The 10,879-nt window shown below is 43.9% G+C and overlaps 1 protein-coding gene across 2 annotated transcripts; it reads right to left on the bottom strand.

The window, feature by feature from the left end:
• Positions 1–375: 375 nt before the first annotated feature.
• LOC4344362 (uncharacterized) lies at positions 376–2,951 on the bottom strand. Of its 2 annotated transcripts, none has more exons than XM_015790224.3 (2): positions 2,634–2,951; positions 376–2,498 (listed from the first exon to the last, which is right to left on the bottom strand). In XM_015790224.3, exons 1-2 carry the CDS (start codon positions 2,685–2,687, stop codon positions 741–743), a joined length of 1,812 nt encoding a protein of 603 aa, XP_015645710.1. In that variant the 5' UTR covers positions 2,688–2,951; the 3' UTR covers positions 376–740. The 2 variants fall into 2 exon arrangements, with proteins under 2 accessions (XP_015645710.1, XP_015645711.1); XM_015790225.3 differs by having other exon boundaries at positions 376–2,495.
• Positions 2,952–10,879: the final 7,928 nt, after the last annotated feature.

The raw sequence follows: 10,879 nt of genomic DNA, 5'->3' as shown, positions 1-10,879 counted from the left end.
GCTAGATTGCAGCTCTATCTGCGGCTGCAAAGCAGAAAACGGGCGACTTTTGGCTGTGCAGCCATGGGACCGACCGGACCGAGACGACGACACCAGATCTGCTGCTGCTGCTGTTGTTTGTGCCCATATTGATCTCTCGCATCATCCGCCGTCACCAGAGCATGGGCACACACACCTTCACCACACTTATCCACATGCATTTGCTGATGCTTTTTCCTCGTCCCCGAATTCTGAATTTGTTGTTGGTAATAGTACAAGCAGAGGATGAAGAAACTTGTATAGCAATAGCATCGCCTTCGGACTTCAGTTCGTTGGAGGTATGCGGCTGCAGGTAAAATATACTCCTACTACTACTATACCAGTGCAGGATCTTGATTGATAAAATAACTCTGAATTGAAATCTGTACAAAATTTGCATTACCAAGAGGGTAGCCTAGCATGGTGCATGGACATCTACAGGGAGAGAGAGAGAGAGAGAGAGAGAGAGAGAAGGGACCAGATTTCACAAGGAAACTAGAGCTACAATACTTAACAGACTCTACAAGTACACAACAAAACGAGACAAATCCAAAATTTTTCAACAACTGCCTTCTGTGGGTCGTTTTCCCCGCTGGAAAGCGCCATTTCGAGCTGTACACAACTTGTCCAGATTTGGAACCAAACCAACGCTTCGCTTCAAACTTGCTCTCTGTTTTCCCGCCACCTTCTTCTTCCTCCGTCCTGGCCGCACTAGCAATTCATCAGCAGCTCATCGCCTCGCACTTCACCGGTATCGGCCGGTCGAACCCGCCACGGGACAGCAGGGTCCCCACCACCGCCATGTCGCGGCAGAACACGCCCTGGAACACCGGACTTCCCATCGCCGCCGCCGCCGCCATGGCAGCTGTTGGCATTGCTGCTGCCTGAGTTACCTGAACCTGAACATTCGTGCTAGGCACACTAACACTACTGATCCTGGCCTTCTCCGGCACGGCGGCGGTCTCTTCTTGCTCGCGCGCCAACGCTGCCGCGGCGGCTGCTGCTGCTGCCGCGGCGGTGGCGGCGGCGGCGTCCTTGGCCCTCTGTCTCTCTGCGGCCTCCTCGTCCTGCACGACGGACATGATGAACGAGTAGCCCTTCTGCAGCATGCGGTACAGCGACAGCGCCGACATGCGCGCCTGGTCGCGCACGGCCTCCAGGTCGCGGTGCTCGTCCACGAGCTCCAGCCTCTCGGCGAACGACGCGCACCGGTCGGGCCTGAGCTTCAGCGTCAGGAGGAGGTGCGCGCGCTCCAGCTCCGACCGCGTGCAACCGCGGCGCACACCGAGGAGGGCGTAGTAGTCCACGCTGCACGCCTCGCCGCCGGCCACGCGCCCGCGGAGCTGCTGGATGCGTGGGGTCAGCGCGCGGTGCGCGCCGGCGATCTCACTGAAGCGAACGCCGCCCTGGGGCCGCCATGTCGGCCCCGGCAGCTTGCCGTCGCGGAGCGCCGCGTCGTAGAGGAGCTTGAGGTGCTCCAGGTCGCGGAGGCAGTCGCTGAGCGCCCCTACCGACTCGAGAAGGTCGGCGCGCGAGCGCAGCGCCGGGATGAACGCCGGGTCAAGCGCGAGCGCGCGGTTGCAGTCGGCGATGGCGTCGGCTGCCCGCCCGCTGGAACGGAGCGCCTCGGCGCGGCCGACGAGGCAGGCGGTCGCGAACGGGTGCGGGAGCACGCCACGCCGCGCGTCGAGCACCTTGGAGAAATGGCGCACGGCCTCGGCGGGGAGGTCCGCGTCCAGCGCCGCCACCGCGGCGGCGCGCCGGCGGAGCAGGAGCTTGACGTGCGCGAGGAGCTGCGACACGGACTCCGCCTCGCTTCCCGCCGCGCCGGACTTGGAGGCTCTTCGACTCGCCGGCGCGGAGATAGCGTTGGCCGTGAGGTTGGACGGCGAGAAGCTGTCCTCCGACCAGCAGACGCTCTCCCGTCGGAACGCGGCCGAGGCGAGGCGGCGGCCGGTCTGGAGCAGCGCGGCGGCGTCCTCCATTAATCCGAGGTGGAAGCAAGCTTGGCCCAAGACCAAGTACCTCCACTGGGTGTCGGCGCTGGTGTTCTTGGAGAAGCCGGCGAGGACGCGGTGCTTGAGGTCGGAAATGTCGAAGCAGCAGAGGAAGCGGGAGGCGGCGGAGGCAGCGTCGGAGCGGTCACGGGCAGGCGAGAGCAGGTCGGTGCGGGAGGCGGAGGAGCAAGAGGAGGAGGAGGAGGAGGAAGAGGAGGTATCATCGGCGGAGCAGGGCTTGGTGCAGCTGGGGATGTAGTCGCGGAGCATGTCGGCGACGGCGCGGTAGCGGCGGAGCGCGAGGAGAGAGCGCGCCCGGAGCTCGAGAGCGGCCTCCATGCGCGGCGACATCTCTAGCACCGCTTCCACTAGTCCAAGCGCCGCCGTAGCCGCTGAGTGCTCGCCACCTTCCCCATCCAGCGGCGCGGCGGCGGCGGCGGCGAGAGCAGCCCGAGCCTCGGCGAGGTAGTCTCCGATGATCTGCTGCACAATGCACAGCACCAACAAATCAGTTGCTGAAGCCAAAGCCAAATTGGGAGCAAAACCGCCCAAATTGCCATCTTTTTTGGTGGCACATAACACATTGGATGAAGAATTAAAGAGGGGGCAAGAAACAACCTTTCGGTGTCCGCGGAGCCAATTCCTTCTCCTGTCCGGCGAGGACACCGCCATTGGTGGCAAGAAACAGAAGCAGCAGTAAGGCCTTGGCAATCTACTGGAGTACTCCTATGTATGGTATGGAGTATATATACTTAGGAAATGTAGATGGATTGGGAATGAGAATGGAGAGCAAGAAATTAAAGAAATGCCAGCTCCCTCTGTCCCTTAACGAACCAACCAAACTACTCCATCTCCATGAGTCCCATGACCATGAGAGGAGAAGAGAAGAGAAGAGAAGAGAAGAGAATGGAAGGGATCGAGTAGTATAGTATAGCTGGATATGGATGATCCCAAGCTGGACAAGAAGAAGATGCCCGTGCTGTGCACTCCTCCTCCTTGGCACGCACACGCAGGCCACCCTACCCTAGTATTGGTGGTCTCCTAGTGCGTAGGGTGCCATGGCCTATGCATCCACCTCGGCTAAAAGCTTTTTAAAGAGAAAGAAAGAGAAAGAAACCATTGGCACATCACCCTGCCAGCAAAGCAATTCCTGCCTTTTCTTCTCTCCTCTTCTCTTCTTTTTTTTTTCTTTTCTTTTTCCCTGCTGGCTTTTCTGATCTTCTTCATCTTCTCCATGTGATTAGGACACTCTGCTCATTCATTCACATTCGCATCTCATGATAACCTTTTACTACTCCTGCACACCACCTAGAGTACCACAGTAATTGTCGTGGATAAACTCACGGCACACTACTCCTACTCCTACCTACTTACACTTATAATGGCATGTGTAGTACAGTAGTAAACTGGAAGAATTATACAGTAGGATTACAGTACATGGAGTAACAATTTTTAATTAATTACCTTGCATATATGATAATGCTGTTAGAGGCAGTAATGAAATGGAATGCAGAGAGAAGAAAGAGCAGCAGCAGCAAAGCATACTTAAATTTCATTTCAATTCATTGAAGCCTTGTCACATGTAGAGGCCTGCCTGACTGTCAGCATCATATCATGCATGGCATGGCCTTTCCAGCACACCAACTACTCTGCTGTCCACCCATGTTACTCCAGTGGTATTGCTATGTTACACTTCCCTTCCCCCTTTTCATTTCATCACTGCAAAACTACTCATCTTTCAAACTTTAAAATACAGACTACTCCCCTACTACCAGTACGCCAACAGTAATCAAAGCAACCATTACCTACCCACTACCTCTACATAGTGTACCGAATTCATCTTATTACTGCTAGACTAGGGGATTAACTCACAAGCCCTAAATGGATTATACTACAACTGATTTACCTCTAGAAGAACACATGTTAGCATGTACTATGAGCAACTAACAATGAGTGGGCCCAGCTGTCAGACTGTGTCCATGGAGAGTGCTAATGAGGTGGAGCCAGCTGCAGGCTGTTGGAGCAGTCGCCTGTTAATCAATAATTAAGAAAAAGGGTACCACTACTCCAGGCTGGTTGCCAATGCCATACAGTAGCATTTTATTTGGTGACTACCATCGGATGCCTGATTGCATATATATATTGCCCATGCATATGTCTTCGCATACGGTCAAACGGATGGATGGAGGGGATCATTGGATCAATCCATCCCTGTTTTCAGACTAGACTTTCAGGGTTTTTCAGGTGGCTGGACTGGATTGGACCCTAAGGTCAGGTCAACCTTGTTGACACCTCACCATTTCCATCACTCCAGTACCCTGTAGATACAAGTGTACTGGAGTACAGTACATGTTTGTGACTACAGTATATAGATACTCTTGCTCAATTATTTAGTCCAGTAGAAACTTGGGTATGTGGGGAAGTGGAATCCAAGGGTATGTATGCTTTACTTCACCCACCCTTTACATTACCACTTGACTACACATTTATTAAATATTTTCTAATCAGTTCTAGTACAGTTTTTACCTCTTAAACTGTGAGAAAGTATATATCTCTTCAAGGATAGGTGAAAAACTCTTCCTACAAATATTGACGTTCTCTTTTTGAACCTATTTTTTTTAAAAAAAAATTGACATGGTCTAAATACAACTTTGGCTATAAATTTATATCACACTATATTTGTCAAACCTGATAAAAGCTTGCATTACCAGAGTATTTTCTTGAGGCACATTATGTTCATATATCAAATCAAAATATTTAAAAAGATCTTGGTGTTCAAAGTTTTAATAAAGTTATGGCTAAGGGCATTTTCACTTTCCTACCATTTTCAACCTTACAAGTTTTGGCGTTAGCATATTTTGGTATAGTCAAAAACTAAACATAACGTTACCATTTACCCTACCAAATATTGGTAATTCTAGAAGTTTCCTCTCACTAAATCTCTCTCAATGGTAAGGTTTCATACCAAACACAACCAACACTATCAAATTTTGGTAACTTCAAAAGTGCTAAATTTTGACATTACCAAATTTTGGTAAGGTTGATTTTGGTAACAAAGTAATGAACAAGCAGCCCTAAGAAATTTTCTGCATGATGTTATGTTGTTGTGATCAGAAGGAGTATTTAATTACTGTTTGTTTCCATTTTTCCGAAGCTAGCATTATTGATTGCAGCAGTTGATTGTCATATGATCATCTTTTTTTTTCGGGGGAAATAGGGAGATATATTACTCAAAAGAATCCACATCGAGGAGATGTGAAATTATCATCCTTGCATATACGAGCGATATGAGCATGATCATGAGCCCCATGCATTAGGGATTAGAGAGTGGGAGGTGAACTGGTACCACTGAATAATGATTGCCCCTCTCGCCATCTCATCTTAATTAGTGGTTAATCCATTGGATCATTGGACGAGTTGATGTTTATGACTTTAGGTGGTTGGTTTGCTTTCCGTTTTCATGTATATATATATTCGGGCCAAAAGATAAGGCAATAATCTTCCCCTGTACGGAGTATATATGTTGAGCTGGTGAGACAGTTCGTTGATGGATTAACCGTTTTTTAGAGAAGGCCAAACCTTCTCATTCTAAAGTATAGCAATCTTATCGGTTGTCCATCTTGTCATGGCTTATTAGATAGTATTAAAAGTTAATTTATAGGTAAAAATTTCATAGATGTGTTCTCAGTAACTTAAAAGTCAATACTGAAAAAAAACAATATTGAAAATATCTTAAATCAACTTCAAAATTAAGTTTTTAAAAAATAAATTTTAGCCTTAGCTTTAGCTTATTAGGGCAATGTTTCAAAAAAAAAGTATAGTAGAGTGAGTATATGCGTGTAGACAATGCAACCGTTATGTCAACATCACATATACATTGAGCTATGATCACTGAACATCTCTCATGCATGCTAACTACCAGCTCCTAACTGTCTCCAAACTGCCACTGGGGATTAATGTACTACTGTCTTCTACTAACCACCCGGAAGCCTGCCATGTGTTTTCAGTTGTTTTTTTTTTTAATTCAGCTATGGAATATCTATACAAGACAAAAAAAAAATTAAAATATTCTAGTATTGTTTAACCTTCAGCTTATAAGCAACCAAAATTTAGATTTTAAAACCTAATTTTAAGGTTTATTTTGTTATAGTTTATTTTCCAACTTTGGTTTTGAATTAATAAAAATACATATAAAAGTTTTCTTCACACATTATTGTTTAGTTTTATCAATAAAACGTTACGGCTTATAATCAGTATAAACAAAACGCGACGTACTCTTTTAAGTTTCGTGTAGAACTCAAGGCTGAACAGAACCTAGTTTGTTTGGAGACAGAGACTGAAGCTCGCTTATATACAAGTCAAATTAATGTAGAAATTAAACGTGGCAAATAGTAGTAAGTGATAATACTACTCCAGCTGGAAAAGAAGACATGAGTACTTTAATTAGGTGATCGAAACCGTTTGGTAAACAAGGAGCATTAGTGCTCCAAATCTACCAGCAACGAATCGAACAGCGAGCATCTAGTCACATGGGGAATGGGGGCAGATATATGCAATGTGGGTCAGGACTCATCAGGGTCAGAATATTGATCCTCCAAAGCCATTGGAGCACCCATATCTGCTCTACCCCTGCATGTAGTACTCAGTAGTTAATTACACTTGTGCCGTGCACTCAACTCAAGGCCGGCAGTTGCTGCAACCTTCTTTGGAGTATCTTCAACTGAGAATACAGTACTGTGTCACAAGTTTAAACTGATAGTTGAGCTAAATGGAACATGGTTAATTTCACACTAAAACTATCTCATAATTACTGCATGCATGCAGCTAAACATGGGTATAGTCCCATATATGATCCAGCATTAAGTCGCTGTCTGTCTGGTGTGCAATGTGCCAATGTGTGTGTCTTGTCTGCATGTTTCTGATCTGAATTTGCTCTCGCTCGTCCCCAGCACAGCAAATAAAGCAGTACTGCTAGCTGCTGCCAAGTGCCAACACATGAAAGAGACCTGTTATTAATCCTAGTAACTAGCAGAGGCTGGCAGCAGACCACTGTTCCAAGTACAGCAAGCAAACATTGGTGTGGTGATCCATGAAAAACAAGTGAGTCGTTCCAATATGCAACTATATATATTAAGATCGATCGATCACGCAGGAAGGAAGGACAGGATCGAGTGCCTAGGCAACAACAAGCACTACCAAACAACGACCCTCTCTGCTAACTGATCACTAGCTTGATTCCTGACTGCCTGCCTGCCTGCCTGCCTTTAATTCTGGAGGTCAGCGCAACTCAATCCATCGACATCGAGGAGGAGCAACAACAAGCCCCTAGCTAAATGGGTGCATATATAGTGCTTGCCTTGCCTTTTTGTCAGATATATATAAGCATATATATGTATCCATTCCTATATATATCTTGGTACAGTAGGATGGAACAGATCACCGTATTCATATGTCAATGCATCATATGCATGTACAGTAGCAGCGCGGTTAATTTGGATGGACCATCGATCATGGCTAGGTTAATCCTGCATGCTTACATGCATATATGTCAACTAGCTCGATCTATCCAGCTCATTCTTGCTGCTGATATGATGCTGACTCTTTTCGCGATGCTGTGGAGTACGAATTCGAAGTCGCCGGATGGCATATCATGCATGGCCGCGCGCAGCTTTATTCGTCGTTTCTCTAGCTAGCTAACTATAAGTAACTAACTATAATTGATTATTGGTCTGCCACATGAAATGTCTACACTGTATGCATCTCTCAGCTCCTCATCTTCACCAGTCGATCCAGAGGCTAAAAGAATTTAAAGGAGCAATCTTTATCTGGTGTGAGCAGGTCCCTCCAACAGGTCCGCTATGCTTAACTTTATTTTCTTTAGCCCCAATATATTTTGAAACACACGAATAATTTTTCAGTGGTCAAATTTATAGTACTAATTTGTGTCACATCTCGTACTAGATTTATTTTTTATGTGACGGAGAGAGGATGTGTAAAGTCTAATATTCAAATTCATCTACATGTGAAGAAAAAAAAGATAAAATTCTGATAGATTTATACTCTTAAAATTATTAAGTTTTTTTTGTTACGATAAAAATATAGCGAATTTGAGGTCAGATCCTTACACATAGTTATAATACTTTTACTCAATTTTTTTGAATTTTCAATAATATTTTTAGTTGATTTGTAGTAGTGTAAACACCAAACTACTTTCATTGAATCTATACATTGATATGTTTATTTTGGGTTGAAAATTGTGCTACATGTCTTTTTATAAACTTTATCAAATTTAAGAAAAGTTTAAATTAAGATGAAATTAAAACAACTTACAGTACGAAACCAGGGGAGTACCTAACTTGTAATGGAATCAAGATTATATTGCTACGTGTCCCTACAGACAGTTTGACTTGCACACAACTGAAAAAACAACAATATATGCAAATTCCAGATCCATCATCGACCGCAACAATGTCACCATCGGACGAAAGAAGGGAAAAACAACGATAATAAAGATATATACTTTACTTTTTTTTAATTTTTTCCTTTACTTTTCTCTGCTTTTCAATCTCTTGTACTTAAGTGGCCATGTGGTTGTTAAAATGGATCCAATCTTTAGAATTATTTCTAACCTTTGAACTCTACGATTTTTCATGACTATTTATATAGTTACGTGCACCAATGATGCTAGGATAGGGGGCAACATATCCTATGCACACAGATCCTCACGTGTACACATGTGCACACCAACTAAAAAATGTCACCAAAAAATCTAGAAAAAAATCATACACATACTTTCAATTGTATTACACCTAGGGTTAAAATCTTAACGTCAAATTCATTATATTTTAGCCGTAACAAAAAAAAACAAAAAATCTGACAGTTTTAAGGTTGCAATTTTGTTAAAATTTTATCTTTTTTGTTATTCTCTATGTAGAATGAATTTGAAGATGCGACTTTGCACGTAGATGTAATACTATTGAAAGTATATGTATGAATTTTCCTATAATTTTTTGTGATATTTTTTAGTTGGTGTACACGGTGTGTACACGCGAGGGCCTGTGTGTATAGGATACGCTCCCAAGATAGGGAATGCAATTTTTTAATATATAAAGAGGTAAAAGAAGATTAATTCCTGCTCTCTGCACTAACTTAAATATGCGCATTGTCGTTTTAACTAGGAGTAGGACATGTACAGTAAGGCGGAAATGGATATGCAATTCAAAATATCGATCCACCCAGTGGGCTTATAGGTTTTTTTTGTCATGGTTAAATTTGAATTGACATTCTCTCTAGTTTTTGTTATAAAGCTGGATCGATCTTTGGTTAAAAAAAATGAATTGGTAAGGGTTTTTTTTTGGATAATGGAATTTAATCCATGTCTACGTCAGACATATATACAGCAACAAATTTGAGAAGCAAGTTTGTAAAGGTTTGGTTAGCTAGCTATTGTCTGTCGTTTATTTCTCTCTGTTTTTCTTCTTACTTGAAAGGCAAAGGCACATAGATCTCCTGTTTGATATCGAGAAATAGTTTTTAGTGTACACTTGCATTTATTTTAGAGCCATGGATATGTATGCAGCGAATGTACTATCTCACTCAGAAATGTCATGCACCCAAAAATAAAGAGGGTTGCACACGGCCGAGACATGATATCTCATTGGATCCTATGCTAAAGTAGCGGCAGTATGTATTGGGTTGGGGACACACAGAGAGAGAGAGATGAAAATTATTCATTCATGCGGTGAGAAGAACAAAGAAACGGAGTTTCTTCCGGACCCGCATAAGAGTAGCAGTAAGTGTTCGATGCTTTGCATTTTTTTGTAACAACAGGGCAGCTATATATATGCCTCTAGATCATAATTCATAAGAGTGACTGTATGATGAAGGCAGGCATCTGAATGAATGCAGAGTTGGCTGTGAGCTGATAGTAGTAGCAGCTAGTAGCTTTTTACTAGTATCACTATCATGTGTCTGCAGTCATGCAAATGTATCATGTTCTCCAGTCCATATTACATAATATTACTGACAATGAGCTATTACTAAATGTGTGAAAAAGGTGCGGGTAGCTTGTGTTTTTATTCATTATTTCGATGGATTGTTCACAGTCAGTAATACTAACAGGGCAATCGATTGTTGGGTATAGGAATAGGAAGGAAACAACGGAGGAGGAACCTGACGATGAGTAAAAAGTTGCATAGGATTCCCAATGAGCAGTGCTGAGTGGAGTGACCACCCATATATATATAGGGTGTGTTTAGTTCACGCTAAAATTAGAAGTTTGGTTGAAATTGGAACGATGTGACGAAAAAGTTAAAAGTTTATGTGTGTAAGAAAGTTTTGATGTGATAGAAAAGTTGAAAGTTTGAAAAAAAAAGTTTGGAACTAAACACGGTGATAGAGGAGTACATACATATCTTCAGGCTGCTGCACGGTAGTGGTACATGGCTACTCTATGCAACTGCAGGGCCCCAGTTGCCTTATATATACTGATAAATTACTGAGATACTCTCTCTGATCCTATAGGCAGGCATGCAGGACAGCATAATGTACGTATATGATATGGAGCCGTACATACGAGCATATGGTACGCACACGTGCATGTACATACTCCTATACGGCAACAGGACACGACATACGCCGCTTACTTTACGTTTTGCAGCACACCACATCACGCCTCGCTGGCTGCTGCATTTATTTATTTATATCACTGCACACTCGGACTACCTCTTTCAGCTGTTTCGAATGTACTCCCGAAAAAAACAATACAGGATTAAAATGCCCGAAAAAAAATACAGGATTAAATGTCCTAACATCTCAAATTCTATGGATTGGAAAAACACAAGAAAATTATAGGAATAGCTATT

Source organism: Oryza sativa, chromosome 7, assembly GCF_034140825.1.
Source record: "Oryza sativa Japonica Group chromosome 7, ASM3414082v1".
NCBI classification, from domain to species: Eukaryota; Viridiplantae; Streptophyta; class Magnoliopsida; order Poales; family Poaceae; genus Oryza; species Oryza sativa.
The sequence above is the reverse complement of the archived record's forward strand: the minus strand, read 5'-3'. Positions and strand labels throughout refer to the sequence as shown.

What these genes read in the sequence shown, in the direction of transcription:
- LOC4344362 (XM_015790224.3), bottom strand. Translation starts at nt 2,687, where the DNA reads ATGGCGGTGTCCTCGCCGGACAGGAGAAGGAATTGGCTCCGCGGACAC. An exon ending in GGCTCCGCGGACACCGAAAG is followed by an intron (nt 2,499 to 2,633) that starts GTTGTTTCTTGC and finishes TGCATTGTGCAG; the next exon opens with CAGATCATCGGAGACTACCT.